This window comes from Cricetulus griseus, chromosome 9 (genome assembly GCF_003668045.3).
Source record: "Cricetulus griseus strain 17A/GY chromosome 9, alternate assembly CriGri-PICRH-1.0, whole genome shotgun sequence".
NCBI lineage: Eukaryota > Metazoa > Chordata > Mammalia > Rodentia > Cricetidae > Cricetulus > Cricetulus griseus.
The window spans coordinates 21,648,778-21,668,035 of NC_048602.1; the positions used below are offsets into that span (position 1 = coordinate 21,648,778).

At 46.6% G+C, this 19,258-nt stretch overlaps 1 protein-coding gene and 1 pseudogene across 1 annotated transcript; both read right to left on the bottom strand.

The window, feature by feature from the left end:
* Positions 1 to 268: 268 nt before the first annotated feature.
* LOC113831675 lies at positions 269 to 872 on the bottom strand (annotated as a pseudogene).
* Positions 873 to 10,009: 9,137 nt separating this feature from the next.
* Positions 10,010 to 17,107, bottom strand: LOC100764224 (leukocyte immunoglobulin-like receptor subfamily B member 3). Its single transcript, XM_035449151.1, has 16 exons — positions 17,074 to 17,107; positions 16,876 to 16,911; positions 16,417 to 16,698; positions 15,976 to 16,281; positions 14,748 to 15,032; positions 14,319 to 14,624; positions 13,794 to 14,090; positions 13,330 to 13,558; positions 13,256 to 13,281; positions 12,910 to 12,960; positions 11,912 to 12,028; positions 11,579 to 11,654; positions 11,463 to 11,500; positions 11,190 to 11,242; positions 10,267 to 10,422; positions 10,010 to 10,189 (listed from the first exon to the last, which is right to left on the bottom strand). Exons 1-16 carry the CDS (start codon positions 17,105 to 17,107, stop codon positions 10,010 to 10,012), a joined length of 2,472 nt encoding a protein of 823 aa, XP_035305042.1.
* Between the last annotated feature and the right edge of the window lie 2,151 nt (positions 17,108 to 19,258).

The window sequence follows — 19,258 nt, forward strand, 5'->3', positions numbered from 1 at the left end:
AACAATATCCATCTATGAGATTGCCATTTGAGGAATGACAATGGGGAATTTTATTTTTCTACTGATGAAACTAACATTATATAACTGCCAAAACTCCAGTGTCTCTTCATACAATTTTCATGGAATTATTATTATTATTATTATTATTATTATTATTATTATTTTTAAGTAAGACAGCTGACCATTTATTTTCACTTTCACAATATAAGTGAGAGAGCTGCACTTTTTTAACCCCACTTCTCCCCTCTGTACGAAGGGGGAAGGAAGCCTTGCTTGTGATGCAGATAGAAAACACTCAGGCTCAGCACCATAATCTCCTGGTGAAACAAAACAAGGAATACAAAACTGAAATAGAGCCTTTTTGCTCTTATCTGTCTGGCCGAGTCATGCCAGGCCGAGTGGGCACCATCATAGGGCGAGCAGGAGGTCTCATCATTGGAGGGCCTGGCATCATGGGCATGTGACCCCCCATGGGTGGCCTCATTCCGGGAGCAGGTCCCACGGGCATCATCCCAGGAGGAGGGGGGCCCATCATCGGCATCATGGGAGGGCCTCCCATGTGGGGTGCAGGCATCATGCCAGGGCGAGGAGGACCCGGGAGACTGGGGGGAGGCGGGATCATGGCCCCAGCAGGAGGAGGAGCAGAGAATGGAGCCCGGGGGAATCTTTCCTTGTTGAAATGCAGCCGTTGTTTTGTCAATCAGGCTCTGGGCTTGCTCTTTCATCCATTTTTGGTAGTAGTCTTTCACATTCTCTTTGTGTTTTCGACCACTTCAGTGTGTCTTCCTCACAGATGGAGAGTCATGGGTGACATACATGTCACAGTAGTCACAATAAAACTTGGGCATGATGCTCCCTCCGCAGGCCGTTGGCTACCTCTTCATGGAATTATTTTATCAAGTAAATCAGCTTGATAATCTATTGGTAAGCTAACGGGGACTTCTAGCACCAAGGGGTATTTAAGCAGATCGATCCTTGTGTGTATGACCTGATGCTGAGCACATGTTAACAGAGCTTTGTTTTGGACTTGATATGGGTTCCTGATGAAGACTCTATCATGGTTTGTCCTCAGATCCACCATTGGTTGGATCAGTACCTTCTTCCATTGTCTCCCAGACACCTTCTTCTTCATTGTCCATGAATTCTGAGCTGTCACGGCTGCAGCCTGAACTGGACCTTGTTACCTTGGTAACATGCTCCACTGTAGGGGAAGCTGTAGCCACGCCTTCTTAGGGGCTGGCTACAGGTGTGCCTGACCATGCTTGTGAGGGCGTGGTCAGAGTGACCGTAGTGTGACTGCGTTTGCGCTTTCGGTATCTCTTTTGGGCTTGCGTACAGACTGCTGCCACGCGGCTGGCTAGGTCGCTCTGTAAGTAAGGCTTTTCCCTATTAAATACCCTTGTATTTCTACCTGACTCTGTATTGGTAATTTCCCACTATACTCCACCCATGATTGCCTACAACTGTGGATGCTCCCAGTGAATTTGGTATCAATGGGTGGGCAGGGGCTTTCCTGAGAGGCCTGCATCATGGACAGACTCACAGGGAACATGGGAAGGATTCTTGCAACCCTGTTAATTCCCTGTTAAAAGACTGAGCTTGTTAATTATCTATACAGGTTGTGTTCTGCTGAGGGGAACTGCTACAAGCTGCCTGATCACAGAGTAATTAAACAGTCTCATTTCATGAGATCAGTTCACCAGAGGTGAGAACACTTGGTGGGGAAATGAATCCAAGACACAAGGTGTATTGGAATATAGTCTTGTGAATAAAAATGGCTTGTGAATAAAAATTAGCTTGATATTGTCATAAAAAAAACAGACAGGTGGATCAATGGAATCAAATTTAAGACTCTGATCACTATCCACACACCCAGGAACACCTGATTTTTGGCAAAGAAGCCAAAAGGTTACAATGGAAAATGGAAAACCTCTTTAACAAATGGTGCTGTTATAACTGGATGTTAACATGAAGAAGATTGCAAACAGATCCATGTCTATGGCCATACAAAATTCTCAAATACAATTGGATCAATGACCTCAATATAATTCCAGCTATTGAACTTGATAGAAGAGAAGCTGGGAAGTAGCCTAGAATGCATTGGCACAGGAGATCACCTCCCTAAAATAACACCAGTAGCACAGACACTGAAAGCAACAATCAATAAATGACACCTCCTGAAACTAAAAAGCTTCTGTAAAGCAAAGGAAGCTGTAAATAAGACAAAACAGCAGCCTACAGCATGGTAAAAGATCTTCACCAACTCCACACCTGATAGAGGGCTGAACTCCAAAATTCATAAAGAACTCAAGAAACTAGACAGCGAAGCACAAAATAAGACAGTTGGAAAATGGAGAATAGAGCTAAACAGATAATTCTTACCAGAAGACTCTCAAACAGCCAAGGATATTTAAAAAGTGCTCAACATCCTTTATCCTTGGGGAAATGCAGATCCAAATGACTTTGAGATACCATCTTAAATCTGTCAGAATGGCTAAGATCAAAATACTGAGGACAGCTTATGTTGGTTAGGATGTGAAGTAATGGGCACACTCCTCCACTGTTGGTGGGAGTGCAAAATTGTGCAGCCACTTGGCAATCAGTATGGCAGTTTTTCAGAAAAACGGGAATTGATCTATCTCAAGACCTATCAATACCACACTTGGTCATATACCCAAAAGATGCTGAATCATAACATAAGGAAACTTGCTCAACTCTGTTCATAGCAGCATTATTCTTAATAGCATGAACCTGGAAACAGCCTAGATGCCCATCAACTGAAGAATGGATGAATAAAATGTGGAGCTCTACACAAGAGAGTATTACTCAGCTGTAAACAACAAAAACATCATGAAATTTACAGGCAAATTGATAGAACTAGAAAAAAAAAACTTTGAGTGAAATAGCCCAGACATAGAAAGACAATCACAGTATTTTTCACTCATAAGTGGATGCATCTTCATTTTTTGTCCTTCGTTTCTTCAACCTGTCCATTTAGACAGCACCTGGCTTCTTGTGACAACTACTCATCTTTCTGGTCCTTACATTGCTTTGGAGAATTTACATACTGTAACTTCAGGGCTTGTAAAGCCACAGAGAGTCACTGAGCACATGACTACAGTTCATGTGGAGTGAAGCCCTTTCTCCAAGACCTCTAGAGCTAGAATTGCTCCTTCCTTCAAACACCCATGCAGTGGTGACTACCCACTGTGAGGATGTCCCATCCACTTACTCCCAGGGCATACAGTGACTGGTGTCACCAGCTGGTTACTTCCTGAGACTGAAGAAGCCTATTAGTGAAGGTGCTAATGGTGGGTAAATTAGTGGCAGCTTTCTGCAATTGAGGGAGCCACAGTTAGAGTCCCTAGTGGTGGAAGTCAAGTGAGTCCAGGGTTGAGGCTGCATTGAAGATGGGTGGGGTCTAGTCCTGATCAGAGGATAAGACACACTTAGGAGTGCTCACCCACAAAGAAAGACCATGGGGTGTTCTGAATGGTGACATTTTCACAGGTTTCTGTGACTCCATCTCATTCTTGTGTTATGATAAATCTTTCCGCCACCCGCTTGAGTTCTGCCTGCCGCGTGGATGGACAAAATAATACAGAGGCTTATATTAGGTGCAAATGCTGCTTGGCCAATGACTAGGATTTCTCATCTGCTAGCTCAGTCTTAATTATCATAAATCTATATATTTTATAAGACTTATCAGACACCAGTGGCAAGCATCTTGTCTTCCTGGGCTCACATGGTGACTCTGGAGGAAGAGAGAGAGAGAGGGCCATTTCCTTTCTGCCCTTGTTTATGTATGAGTCTCCTTGCTATTTCACTTCCTGTCTGGATCACCACTTCTCTACTACATTTCCCAGAATCCTCTTCGACTCCTAGTCCCACCTAACTTGCTGCCTCATTAGCCAAACAATGCTTTATTCAACAATCACTAAGACAAACACATACACGGAAGCACTTCCCCCATCACTCTTGTGCAATGGAAATGATCTATGGATTTACTTTAAATAATGGAAACGTTCAGGCAAAGGAGTATTTGACCTTGTGGCTGCTCTAGGGAGTCAGTTGTAGGAGGAACCTATTGGAACTAAATTGTGATAAATCTCTAGTAGTAACCTGAACCCAGACAATGCATCCATCAGTGTCGTGAAATGCACCTTCTGTTCTAAATTGAATTTGCCTTTTGTGTAGAATGAGTTTGCTGGGAGAGAGATTATAACATGGGGACAGGATTCTGTGAAACTGCAGGAGGAAGGGCCCTTAGGAAGGATTCAGCATAGAGGAGGGCAAAGACCAGAGAAGAATGACAGACGCAGGACTGAGGTGTTCAGAGAAATGGATTAAGTGGGGGCAGGGAACTGTAGTGATGAAGAAGGTGGATGGATCAGGAGTATAGACAGATGTTTGAGTCTACACTGCACTTGGGATCTGCAATGTCCCAGAGACAGTGACAGAAACAGTGCTGGTTGGGAATGTTTCAGGTTAGTATCAGAATGAGAATGGAACAATGGAGAAACTGAATATAAGGCTCTTCACTCCTGAGGTTGATTGAGCATCAACCATGGCCATCACAGATAATGACAGAGAAGGTTCAGAACAAGTTATGCAAGTCCTGGGTGACCCACTGGGGAAGAAGGATTTCCTCTTTGTGTGCGCTTTTGATTTGTAACAGGTAATTTCCTTGTTCCTCTGACTTTCTCATTTCTGTCACAGGAAGCCCCTCTGACTCTGCCCTCTGCTTCCAATCCTCCTGACTATATCCCCCCCTTTCCTTTCTATCTGGACCACAGTTCCTGATGTGACACTGCAGATCCTGTCTCACTGTCCTCAGCACTAATGCTTAGGAGATCAAATTATCTGGCTGCTATGTGATGTCCAAGAATACCAGTTGCCAAATTACAAACTGATGCTGGTAATAATCTCCCTCTGCCCTTCCTTGGGGTACAATGAGGGTAATAACCTCTCTTTCAGGGTTAGTGTGAGAATCAACTCGTCTCGTTGTATGGGAGGCTTCATATATGGATTCTTATTTGTGAGAGTATGGACTGGGGTGGGAGAGGGCATTGGTTATTTCTTGTCATCTTGACATAGACTAATGTCACTTGGGATAAAGGGAACATCATTAGAGGAAGTGCTTTGATCAGATTAGAGTCTTATCTGTGGGACACTTTCCTGATTAATTTATGCTAAGAGACATCAGATGCAACTTGAAGCAAACAGTCTCAGAGTGCAATTCATGGAAGCAATGTTTGGGACCCATGACTTGGTCACTTTCATTTCCTGATGCCAGTATGTGGTTTTCTGACTTAGGTATAGTAGGAGGGTCTGTAATTTCACAGATGCTGGGTTTCTCTGCTGGATGCATCCAGCCCTTTCTCTTCTGGTTCACTTTGATGTTGCTCATCCCTGTTCCCACTGCTCCAGGCAGAAGCGTCTTAAGTGTTAGGAAATATTACTGGTAATGTGTGAAGCTAGGACAACCTTTTACTCCTGGAGGCTGGGCAATGTATTCTGCTCAAGCTTCCACTAGCAACCTGATCCCTTCATGTGTTGCATGACGTCCTGTGAACTAGTGTTGTGCACACAGTGGATAAAAACCTTCGAGTGTCTGTGCTGGATGGTGTCATGATTCTTCCCAGATCCTTGTACCTCTTCTATTGACCTCCAATGTTTTTACTATCGGAGAATCAGTGTCTAGATTTCACTCTAGACATCATGGATCAGGACCAGGACATATGTCCTCCCACACTGGGCTTACCATATTCAGATGAAAGTATGACAGGACCAGGTCATGTTTTCCATGAGGACAGAGTGAGGTGGTATACTAATGGTGTGGATTAGTGTATTCTCCCAAGGCCTACTCAGCTGCTAGTGGTGATGGCACTTCCCTTTAAATCCAGCTCTTTGGAGGCAGAGGAAGGTGGAATATTTGTGAGTTTAAGACCTACCAATCTACATAGTGAATTCCAGGACAGCCAAGGGTCTGTTGAGAGACCTTGTCTCAAAACAACAACAACAATAACAAAAGAAAAATGAAACAAATGTTTCTGCTCAGGTGGAGGGAGAAATTGAGTGCAGCCTACACAAACATGTGGACAGTCATATCTAGAGAATGGATCATGTGACCTAAGCCATGCTAAGGCCAACATCAAAACATTTCATGTGCATTTCTCAAAAACCCCAGTGCTGGGGAGGTAGAGACAGGAAGATTGCTGGAGCTCACTGGTCACCCAACTACCCAAATTCCGGGACTCTGGGTTCAGTGAGAAATCTTGGATCTTATTTCCCCAACTCTTCCCTCCAAAAAGATAGAGAACAAGAGATAAAGACATCCAGCATTGATCTGAGAATCTACAAGCACTGTATTCAAACACACACACATCACCCACATACACACAACACATGAAATTGGAGAAAACATAACATGGATTGGTTTTCTCTGTTCATGAGTAAGTCATGTGAAAATGATATATGAACCAAAGAGATGCAGAGATTCTCCACAGTTCCCCTAAAAATTCCAATGACATTCTTCACAGAACTAGGAAATCCTAAAGTGGATTTGGTGATGGATATCTCTCATCCCAACATTCTGAAGACCAATGACTTTGAGGGCAGTCTGATATAGTTAGTTCCAGGTCAGTCATTGCTATACAGTGAGACTCAAAAGACACAAAGCAGGTGCTATACCACTGAGCTACACCCCAAGAGATTCTTTTACCTTTTATTTGGGGACTGGATCTCACTAATTTGTCCAGAATGGCCTGGAATCCACTCTTCAGCTAAAAAAGATTTTTCATTTTAAATTGTCCTGCATCAGCCCCTCAAGTAGCTGTGGTATGGGGACTGTGCCACTAGGGCCACCAATTTTTGAATTTTAAGCTACTTATTGTCTTCAAAACAAATATTAAAATAGACAGACTTACAAAACAATATTAAAACAAACAGAAAAAAGAAGAAATGAAAGAAAAAGAAGCAAAACATAATTATCAATATGGTTTGATGTCCTTAAAAATTGTTATTGAACCTTATTTTAGTTTTTTCCTTCTTTCTTCATTTTTTATAGACCAATCAAAGTTTCTCTTTCCTCCTCTTTTCCAAGTCCCTCACTTCCAACCCTAAACCTGCCCCATCCATTCCTCCTCTGTTTCTCTTCAGAAAATGGAGGGCCTCCGTGGATATCAGCCAGCCATGGTCTGTCAAGATGCAGTGAGACGAAGCACCTCCTTTCTCTCAAGGTTGGATGAGGCAATCCATTAGGAGGAATGGGTTCCCAAAGCAGGTAACAGAGTCAGAGAACATTGCTCCCAACTCACACAAATGTGATATGTATGCAGAGGGCCTAGAACAGTCCCATGCAGGTGCCCTGGTTGTGAGTTAATTAATTTTTTAAACAGATCACACCTAAACTGGTGTGAAAGAACTTTCTTCCTAGGTTTTCTTAATCAGGTTTCCTTTATCAGGTTTTGTTAATAAGTATTTTCTGGTTTGATAAACTATATTGAGTTATTTCTTCTTTCTCTAGTTTCATAATGTCTTTATTTGAAATGCACAAACAATTGAAAAAAATCACCAACTACCAGGATGAGAATTTCCAAAGTGGAACTTTTCATCCTTTTTAAATTTTTATAATTCTTTTTATTTAGAAAAAAATCTTATTTTAATATCAGTCCCCTATTCCTTCAACTTCCCATCCTCCCATGCCCCCAACTTACTCCTACACCCCACCCCCAGCCCACTCCCCAAGGACAGTGAGTCCTTCCATGGGGGAACATCAAAGTCTGTCACATCATTTGAGGAAGGGCGGAAGTCCTCCTCTGTGTATCTGGGCTGAAATAGCATCCCCTCCCTAGGGAATCGGCTCCTGAAGTCCATTTGTGCACTAGGGATATATACTTACTCCACTGTTAGAGGTCACATTGACTGCCCAGGCCTCCTGACTGGCACCCACCTTCAGAGGACTTGTTTTGGTCCAATGCTGGTTCCCCAGTTTTACGACTGGGATCCTTGTGCTCAGGTCAGCTCTTGTTGTAGGTTTCTCTAGCACGGTCTTGACCACTTTGCTCATCCCCCCTCCCACTCAAAAACTGGATTGCAGGAGTATGGCTTAGTGCTTAGATGTGGGTATCTGCTTCTGCTTCTCTCATCTCCCAGATGAAGGCTCTAGGATAGTAATTAGGGTAGGATGGTAATTAAGGTAGTCATCAATCTCATTATTGCTTAGCTTCATAGTTGGGGTCATCTGTGTGGATCTCTGGACATTTCCCTAGTGCCAGATTTCTCTTTAAGCCCATACCGTCCCCCACTATTAAGGTTTCTCTTTTCTTGCTCTCCTCTATTCCTCCTCTGTCTCAGTCTTCCTGACCCCCCTCCTTCTACTCTCCCGTCCTCTTCTCCCAAAGGGGAACATTTCTTGTGACAGTGTGTTCAATGTGTGGTAAGTCACTCAGATTTTGTGTTTGATTTTTTTCTTTTCTTTATGTAGCATTTTTCATTTGACTTACATACTGACCATAGTTTCTCCTCCCAGACTTTGTATTTATTAAGAAATAAAATGACTTATTGGTATCAAGGGATCTGATTTTATGTACAGACCCCAATATGATGGCATAATATTGTTAATCCTGTTCTGATATTATTACATTTTGAATGAATGTAGGAGGCTGGAGAGGTGGCTCTGTGATTAAAGGCAGGCACTGCTCTTGCTGAGGACCCGAGTTCTGTTCCCAGTACCCACAGCATGAAGCTCACAAACACCTATAACTCCATCTTCAGTGTCCTCTCTGGCCTCCATGGGCATCTGTATATACATGACATGAAATCACATAGACACATACACATACCTGAATAAAACACAGCAAACCTTTAATAAAATAAAGAGAATATACGTTTGTAAATGCGGGAACCAAGACAGAAGGACAGCAAGTTGAGACCAGCCCTGTTGGGATTACAGGGCTACACCACCATACCCAGCTTTCATTTGTGATAATTAGTTTATTTTTTAAAATAATGTATTTAGTTTTTATTTCATGTGCATTGGTGTGAAATGTATGAACCCTTGGAACTGGAGTTACAGATAGTTGTGAGCTGCCATGTGGGTGGTAGGAGTTGAACCCAGGATCTCTGGAAGAGCAGCCAGTGCTCTTAACCATTCTGCCATCTTTCTGGCCCCTATTAGTTTATTTTAAAAATTTTTTTATTTACTTGTTGTGTAAAAGGAGGACACCAAGAACTTAGGTTTTCAGAGAATAAGCTGTGGGAGTTTTTTTTTCTTCTCCTATTCCTGCTGATAGAACTTAGGATATCAGGCTTGGTGACAAGTACCCTAACTGTCTAAGCCATCTCACTGTCCCTATATTATTTCTTTATTCTTCCAGACAAGGTTTCTCTATGTAGCCCTGGATGTCCTGGAACTCACTATTATCTCAGCTGGCCTCGGAGATCTGCCTGTCTCTACCTCCTAAGTGCTGAGATTGAAGGCACCAAGCCTGGCCTATTTATTAATTTAAAACAGTGTCGCATGTGTTCCAGGCTGGCCATTACTGCTATGCTATGAGGGTGAACATGACCTTGACTTCTTGATCCACCTGTCCATGCTCCAAGGTCCTAGGACTTCAGATGTGAACCTACAGCCTGGCCTTTGGTGGTTGATGTTGTTTAAAACAAGTCTCACTCCATAGCCCAGGTTGACATGAAATTCACTAGATATCCCAAATGGAGGAAAAAAAAAAAAAGACAGTTCTCCTTCCTCTGCCTCCCATGGGTTGGGACCATGGATCTGTGCAACCAGGCCTGAAACTTTTCTCATTTTATGGCTCTGATGAGTAATGTCATAAATTAGTACTCAATGTGAAGCCTTCCCTTCTGTATCATTTCTCATTTCACTTGACTATAGAGAAATCTGCTTTATTTCCAAAATGTATGATGTTAGTTACAATGCAGCCAGGTTCCCAAAAGGTCACAGAATCCATCGGAGGTCTCCACAGGCCTCCTGGCAGGCAGAGGGTCACTGCTCCTCCTTATTGGGAACAGGACTTGGTCGAGTGACGGCCAGAGCAGCATATACAGTGGGCTCCTCTGGGGCTTCTGCTGCCTGGGAGCGAGGACGTGCAGCTGTCCCCTGTCTGAGTGACCTGCTGCACAGCTGGGCATAGACCACATCTTGGGGATCCTCAGATTCAGCAGCCTGGAGGGGGAGAGCGTGAGAGGAAGGTACATGCTTGACTTACAGGATGCTGAAGGCCTGGGAAGTACAGGACCAACCTGAGTGTCTGTCTCTCTGCCCTCTTCTGCTTGTTCTTCTTTTGTTTCTGGGACTTCTCTTGACCTGACAGAAGCTAGGACAGCTTCTGCCCTCCTGAGCCTGGTGTCTTTCACCTGGTCATGGATCTCTCCCTGGGGCTCTTCCTCTGGTGGTCTCTGTAGCAGGTAAGTAGTGAGGTCAGATAATGTCACCCTGTTCCCCTGTGACTTTCCTCTGGCTAGTTTTCCACAGCATGGCCAGAGAGACCTGTTTAGATGACAGCATCCCTGATGGAGTCTTCCAGGGCTTCCTACAGTTCTGGACTTTTATCCTGAGACTCTAAACATTTCTTGCTGTACTCACAGATCCCATCTTCCTGAAAACACATTTCTGGGGTCTGAAGAGATGTCTCTGTGGTTAAGAGCACTAACTGCTATTGCAGAGGACCCAGGTTTGGTTCCCAGAACCCACATGGCGACCTACATTCATCTGTAACTCTAGTTCCAGGGTATCTGATGCTCTCTTCTGGCCTCTGGGAGCATCATGCAGGCAGGTGGTGCAGAGACTAAGTGAAGGCAAAAAACTCCCCCCTCCCCCACAATAAACTACAACACTAAACACATGTGTCTGCCCAAGGTCCTCTGTTCCTGCCTGCAGTTGCTGTTCCCTTAGCTGTTTCTGTGGGCTTCTCCATCAAGGCTGCCCCCTCAGACGACAACCAGACAGATGCCAAGAGTCAGAAAGCAGACGGCAGCTGTGAGACCCATGATCCCAGGAAACCCAGGGCAGAGTGAGGCCATAGCACACAGGAGCCAGGTAGTTGCAGAAGGGAGTCGTCAGCTATGGATGATGTTGAGGGCCAAGCCAGGGAGGAAAAAGAAGGCAGCCTGGACTAAACTAGGACCTAAGTTCTTAGCACTGCAAACAGGGACAGGGACCTCACCAAACTGTCCAGATTGACACCATCCTCAGGTTTCATGTCCTCCACTGAGGCATCTGTCATAGCAGAAAAAACAGAATGACCAGAGTCTAGGGATGTCTCAGATCTCTAGTTTCCTGCCAAGTCCAAGTGTGGACAGAGAAGTAGGGAGTGTGGTGATATCCCTGTGTTCATAGTGTGAAGACCAGACCCAAACAGCAAAGACCTCAGAACCTCTTCACCACCCCTGCAAAACTGAGAACTCAGACTCCACCCCCAGGACCCTCTGTATCTCACAAAGGTTTTCTTCCTGGGTGGCAGCAGCTGGGTTGGATCTGGAAAGACAAGGAGGTGTCAGTTGGCACTGAGTTGTGTCAGGAAGGTGGGGGTCTATGTCCCTGGCCATGAGTTACCTCTTCTGGCGGCCTCTGTCTCTGGTTACTGTCTCTGCAGCTCCTGCAGGAAGCTGCAATTCTGTCTCTTTCTGGGCTGCAAGAGAGAGGAGTCTCTGGTATTGGGGGAGGGCTCCCCCAGGCATGTACAGGGAAGGAAGGAAGGGACTTTCACAACAGGGGTGAGTGAGCAAATGTCCCAGGACATGGAAAGCTCACAGAACCCCTGACATCGCACAGGTTCTGAGATCACGTGCTCTCTGATCTGAGATCTGCCAGTGTTTCTAGACTTCCCAGTCCCAGTTTGAGGAACCCATCACCACCTGAGACCTAGGTCACCCACAATGCACTCACCATCCTTCCTGAACTTTCCCTGACACCTTCGTCGGTGAAGGAGAAAGATGAGAATGGAGAGTAACAGGAGGAAGGCCACAGAGACTCCAATCAGAGCCTTCAGGTACATTTCCAGGCCTGAGGAACAAGTGACATCATGAGTAGGGACTGTTGATGCTTATCTGAGCACCTACTGTGTGACAGAGCCATGGTGGACCATTGCCCTCATCATCTCCCATCCTCACAATCATGCAACAAGCAATCGTCTCTTCTTCTATCCCCACAGCTCACCTGCCTCAGATCACCTGCCTGGAAGTGGCAGAGCTGGGAGTTGAACCCAAGGACTCTGACTTCCATCTCTTTTCTCTCCACCTGAGCTGAGTCTCATGAGCTGGAAGGAAGGAGCAGGAATGCCCTGCCATGGTCCTGTGTCCCAGCCTTGCCCATGTCACCACCATGGTGGGGCAGACCTACTGCAGACTCAGGTTCTGCAGGCCTCCTCTGTTAGTAGAGGCGTCATTCAAGGCCAGAACTGAAAGAAATTTACACACGTGGGCCAAGCCTCTCACTTTATACTCAGAGAACCAGCAGCCAGCTCAGAATGGGAAGGACTTGTCCAAGTCAGCATCTCCAGAAGCAGCTGTATCCAGCCCATAACTAGCTATTGCCCATCTGGGTACCACATCCAACAGGATGGTTACAGAGCCTTCTGGGGCCTGACTCAATGCAGGTAAGAGGTGATTTCTCAGGACCTTAGAGGGTGATGGGGAGATGAGTGCCTGGGATCCCTGCTCTTCATCTCATCCACCTGCCCCATCCTCCAGACTGAGCAAAAAGATCTCTCTCTGGACACCATCTTCTGAATCTCAACCTCTAAGTCCTGGGCTTCTTGGGTCTCTGTTGTGTTTGCCTCCCACAGTCACAAGCTAAGTGACAGAGAAATGTGGACTTTGGTGGGCTCAGGTGGGGTAGCCAGGGGATGGACCCTTCTTCCTTCACTTGAGGTGCCTGATACCTACCCGCTGTGGGCAAGGGACTTGAGTTTGGTGGGCTGGAGGATCCAATGTGTCCTTGGAAACAACAAAAGCAGGTGAGGGTTAGATGCTAACTCAGAGACCTGCCTCTGTTGTCTGTCCTACATCTGCCCTGTAACCTCCCCAAGACCCTCACGCTGTCTGTCCCAAACCTAGATTGCAATAGAGGATGGAGTGGACATTACTTAAGGGACCCTGCTGTCATCCACTTCTCTGTCAGGGAAAGAGCCTTCTGACTCACCCTTCTTGTTGGCCCTTTAATCCCGCATAAGCCAAGGGCTCCCCTAGGGTTTGGATTGCAAGTCACCCTGAGAGTTCAGGGTCACCTCACCTGAGACAGAGAGCTCCACAGGGGCACTGGCATGTGACAACAGGTAGGGAGATGAGTCTTGAGACCTGTAGCACCTGTAGGTGCCTGAGAGGGCAGAGGTCACAGCACTCATGGAGAATTCTGCCTGGAACTCCCCATCTCGGAACTTTGATTTCATTCTCTGGGGTTGGTGTGCTGTTCCCTCCTTGGACAGAATGAAAGTGTCTGTTGTGTATGTTGACTGACACAGCAGGGTCACGTTGTCTCCAGACTGCACTGTGGAGTTTGGCTTCACTGAGAGGGAAGGCATGGCTAAAGACTGTCCTAAAGAGAGCAGACATAATGAGAGGCTGCCTTCAATGCTCTGAGCTGAAACTTCACATGGGTCAGCTCTGAGCACTTGTGACTCTGTCTTATCTCTGCCTTACTCTCTCTCTCCTGCTCCCTGTCTCTCAATCTGTTCCTGAATAAGATCCCTCCCCTCATCCCAGCCTTCAGCTCTTAGGTCACCCATGCAGCTTATGCAGAGGTTAGGTATTGAATCTATTTATTACCTTACCTGTGATCATGATGTCCAGGGGATCACTGGAGGCTGACCACTCAGAGGAGAGGTTGTGTGCACCATAGCATCTGTATTGGCCTCCTGTAGAGCTGCTCACATAGCCCAGGGAGAAGTTGGCCAACGTGAGGCCAACCTGGGTCCTCTGGCCATACCGCTTGGTGAAGATGTCTTCCCCCACCTTGTACAGAGCAAATCTGTCATAGTTGATGTCAGAGCAGCACTGCAGGGTGAGGCTCTCTCCAGGGTCCAGGAAATGGCCTTGGTGACTCAGCAGAGAGGGCTTCTTGGACAGACCTGGAGGGAAGGTGACAGGAGAGTGATTGAAGAGATGGTTTTTACCAAACACCTATTCCTTCCCATCATGCCCTGTGCATGTCACTGCTTCTCCCCAGGTGTGGGACTCTGGCTCAGCAACCAGGACCTTCCTTTTATACTCTTTATCTCTGAATACCCAGTGGGAGAGGTCTGTTTTGAAGAGATTAGGGTGTCAAAAAAATTTAGTCAGTGATGGGGCTGACTGACCTGAGATGTGTATTTCCAGGGGCTCACTGGGTGCTGACCACAGCTGTGGGGTTTGCTTGTAGTAACCATAGCATCGGAATGTCCCTCTGTGGTCTGCTGTTACATGATCTATAGAGAATAAGGCTTGGTACTGCCTAACACTGTGTATATACTGTGAGTTCAGGGAGCTGGAGAACTTCTGATCTTCCTTGGTGAGAATGAACTTGTGATAGCTCTCCTGTGAGACACACTGGAGAGTCATGTTCCCTCCTGAGGTCACCACAGGGCTGGGCAGTGCTGACAGACTGAGTTTCCTGTCATAGATTCCTAGGACAGAAGGAACAGACTGTTACATGTTATTACACAGTCACAATGCTGTCAGGGCTAGGCTTTAGGAGGGGATACTCCTGACAGTAGAGCCTGGGGCTGAGACCCTCACTGTCCCCTCACCTGTCACCACCAGTTCCAGGGTGTCACTGGGCTCTGACCAGCCAGCTGAGCTGTAACAGTAACAGCGATATTGCCCCCCACTGTCCTCTGACACAGAAGGAATGGAGAACGTGGACTTGTTCCCAGGCTCTTTTGGGGTCTGTGTACCCCAGGTTTGTTGGCTTCCCTCTTTATGCAGAAAATACATTACTGCATCCAGGGTCCCCTGACACGAGATGTTCATGGGGCTTCTTAAGGCGACTACAGTGCCTGGCTCAGCCTTGATGGTGGGTTTGTGAAGGGTCCCTGCAAAGAAATAGGAGACATAGAGGTGGGTCTGTCTGAAAGTTGCTGAGAGAAAATCAGACATGCAGAAGGTATTTTTCTTCTGTTTAATTTATTCTCCTGTAACAATACATCCTGAGTGCGGCCCTCTCATCTCCCCTCTCCCCCAGATCCACGGCTCCTCTGTCTCCCTTCAGAACAGAGCGTGGTTCCCAGTGATATTAATGGAACATGACATAACAGCATGCAGTAAGACTAGGCGAACACCCTCCTATTAAGGCTAAGGAGGCAACCCAGTAGCAGGAAAAAGATCCTATGCAGGCAAAAGAGAGACTTCCAGACTCCTATTGTTATGTCTAACAAAAATCACAAGCTACTCAGGCAGTGGTGGTGTACACACTTTAATTCCAACACTCAGGAAGCAAATGCAGGCTCCTGAGTTCAAGGCCAGCCTGGTCTGCAGAGTGACTGCCAGGGTAGACAGGGCTACACAGTGAACCCCTAAAAAACAAAAAATAAAAAGACCTCAGGGTAAATCAGCACAGCCTGTGTGCAGAGGGCTTAGGGAAGACCCATGCAAGAGCCTTTTTGCTGCTTCAGTCTCTGTGAGCCCTCAGGATCCCTGCTGAGTTGATCCTGTGGGCTGTGATCTCCTGGTGTCCTGAGTGCTCTGGCTCCTGCAACCCTTTCTCTCTCTCTTCTGTGGAATTGCTGGAGCTCCGGTGGATGCCATTTAAGCTGAACAACAGTAGCAGGGGGCTCCATGACATTTCCTGTCTGTCTTGGACCTCCTAAGCTTTGCTGTCAGTCTCTCCCTTGGATTCTGTATCTTGTGTCCCTCTGTCTCCCACTGCCTGTGTCAATGGGCTCAGCAGCCCTGGCTCCTCACACCTCACACACCAAGACCTCCCTCAGCACCTGTGTCAATTCAGCAGCCTTCTAGGGAAGGACTGGGGTTTCTCACCTGAGACCAGGAGCTCCAGGGGGTCACTAGGTTCTGACCACACCAGTGGTCTGTTAATCTCAAAGCTGTAGCATCTGAATGTCCACCTTTGGCTAGAGGTCAGAGCATCCACAAGGAGTTGGGCCTGGTACCGCCGAGTAGAGTAGTTGTACTTTGATTGCCGTGTCCAGAAGACCTTCTGTGGTCCTTCATTAGTCAGAAAGAACTTGCAACTTTGTTGCCTTGAGACACACTGTAGAGTGACTTCCCCTCCTTCAGTCACCACAGGGCTGGGATGGGCTGACAGGCTGGGTTTACTGTAGGCCCCTAGGAGAGAAGAAGAATCAGTTAAATGTCCTCAAAGGCCCTCTTACCCTCCAGGGTTGTGAGGGAGTCATCCCTGTGGACAGAATACTTCTTGACAGACAAACCTGAGGCTGTGGACTCTGTGAGTCCTCTCACCTGTCACCACCAGCTCCAGTGAGTTACTGTACTCTGACCATCCACCACGGGTCCTATATTGACAGGTATATTGGCCTGTTTTGTGAGGGTCTACTTCTGAGATTGAGAATTCAGCCTTGTTATTAGGATTTGGTAGTCTGTCTATGTGCCTTAAATATTGTCGATTTCTATACAGACGGTATTCTTGGGCTCCCGTGGTCCCTTCACACAAGAAGGTCACTGTAGTCTGCTCTGCGACCACAGTGTCTGGCTGTGCTTTGAGGATAGGTTTAGGGAGAGTTCCTGCAAGGAAAAGATCAGCTAAGATCCAGGACAGCCATCTTCAGATTGCAGCTCCCCAACCCCAAACTCAGCCATTCCCAGGGGCAGCGAGCTTGAGTTTGTTTCCATCCTCACAGCCCAGCATGACTCCAGGAATGATGAGAAGTGATGTCAGGACATCTGCAGACACTCACTCACCTCCCAGCACTGGTGTCCCATGGCCCAGAGTCAGTCCTGGAAGAGAGTTCCCTGTGAGAGGTTTGTCCCTGAATCTTGAGAAGGTCCTCCCCTCTGCAGAACCTCCTGAGACCCTGGGGTTTTCTAACTGACCCGTGCTGGGCTGTGGGGCAGCATCAATCCCAGAGCACAGCATCCCTCCCCATCTCCACATCTCACCCAGACAGAGCAGAGCTGTGAAGGAGACGGTCATGGCATCTCCTCCTGGAGGCTGCAACTGTGCTCATGGGCAGAGCTACAGAGTCTGTCTGAAGGGGCCAGAGACATAGGGTGTGGCCTCTGGAGGCAGGGCCCTCCCCATGACATGGTTGTGCTTCAGCAGCCCCACAGGAAGGGGAACTGCCCTCTTCAGGAACCAGGCTGTGACTTCCCCAAGCCTGTGGCTGGGTCATGCAGTAGACTCCATCAATATTTAATGGATGCCATTTCCAAAATCCCATCAGTGTCTGTCTCATCTGTCCTCATCTTTGTCAGGACCAGGTGGTACCAGACATGAATGAATATTACACATAAGAAACACAAACTCTCAGGTGGGCTTGCCTTATTCCTTTTCACATTTTTTTATGTGAAATATTCTTCGTATTCAACATGTTTGAAGGTTTCAGTGAAGGGTCTGGCTGTGTTCCTCTGCATGGAATAAAACGTGTAGTGTGCTTCCTCAGAGTCTCATTGCTGGCTTACAAGTGTGCACTAGGGACTGCAGAGATGGCTCAGAGGTTAAGAGAACTGGCTGTTCTTCCAGAGGTCCTGAGTTCAATTCCCAGCACCCACATGGTGGCTCACAACTGTCTATACTGAGATCTGGTACCCTCTTCTGGAGAGCAGGCATACATCCAGGCAAAACACTATACATAATAATAAATACATCTTTAAAAAACCAAACCAAACCACTTGTGTGCTAGTTTTTCTGATTGTTTGTTTCTTTTGTTGTGTGTACTTTACATTACATCTTTAAATTACACTTATTCATTTACACGTATTTCTTTAAATTAGACATATGTAATAATAAATGCCATTTTTTTTCTTTTTTCTTTTCTTTTTTCAAGACAGGGTTTCTCTGTGTAGCTTTGAAGCCTATCGTGGCACTCACTCTAGGCTGGCCTAGAACTCACAGAGATCTGCCTGCCTCTGCCTCCGGAGTGCTGGGATTAACGGCGTGCGCCACCACCGCCCGGCGGCTACCCTTATTTTAAGGAAGTTGACCACACAGAGGTGCAGGTGTGGGCAGCACTTGTGGGCAGCAGAGCCTTGTCATACTTGTCCTTCTGGAGAGACTGGCAAAGGGATGACTCTATGATGCTACCAACAGGTGCAGCACCAGATTCAGGGTGGGAATCTTTCTGGCCTTTGCCGTTGGTCAGGATTTATCCATCTCCAGTCTGCTGTCAGTAAATCCCAGCCACTGCTGGTCAGGTGAGATGCCTTCCTTGTCTTGGGTCTTGGTCTTGACATTGCCCATGGAGTCACTGGGCTGGACTCGAGGGTGATGGTCTTGCCCTTCAGGAACTTGCTAAATGCCTCCATCTATGTCTGTTTCACCCTGTCTTTGAAGAGAAAGAGAGTTCAGTAACAATAGTTTATTTCCCCTTACTTTTGGAGCCAGGGAATGATGGCAGGGCCTCCAGGATTCTAAGCACATACTCCTCCCTTGAGACACACCTACTTTCTCCTGCAATGTTCAATTTCTATCTTACCTTAAACTTATTTCATTTGCTATCTTTTTCTTATGTTTGTGGGTTTAAATATTATTGTTGCTGACTCGACACAGGTTCTCTGTAGAGCCCTGGCTCTCCTGGAGTTGGTTATGCAGAGCAGGTTGTGCTGGAACTCTCTGCTTCCCAAGTGTTTGGATTAAATGTATGGCCACCACAGCCAGGCACCCTGAACAGCCTTCCTCTGGTAGCTGATGGAAGCAGAAGCAGAACCTGAGGTTCTAAGCACTGATCCATACTCCTGGAATCCATTGGAAGAGAGGGAGGAGGGATGAGCAAAGCAGTGAAGACCGTGCTGGAGAAACCTACAGAACCAGCTGACCTGACCTAACGAGGGCACAGGGACCTCAGTCTTAAACCTGGGGAACCAGCATTAGATGAACCAAGCCCTCTGAATGTGGGTGCCAGTCAGGAGGCCTGGGCAGTCTATGGGACCTCTAACAGTGGAGCCAGTATTTATCCCTAGAGCACAAATGGACATTGGGAGACCATTCCCTATGGAGGGATACTATTGCAGCCCAGATACACAGAGGAGGGCCTAGGCCTTTCCCCCAAATGGGTTGGTCTGGAGCATGGGAGGATGGGAGGGTAATTCGGAGGATTGATATGTAAAATGATTGATATGTAAAATG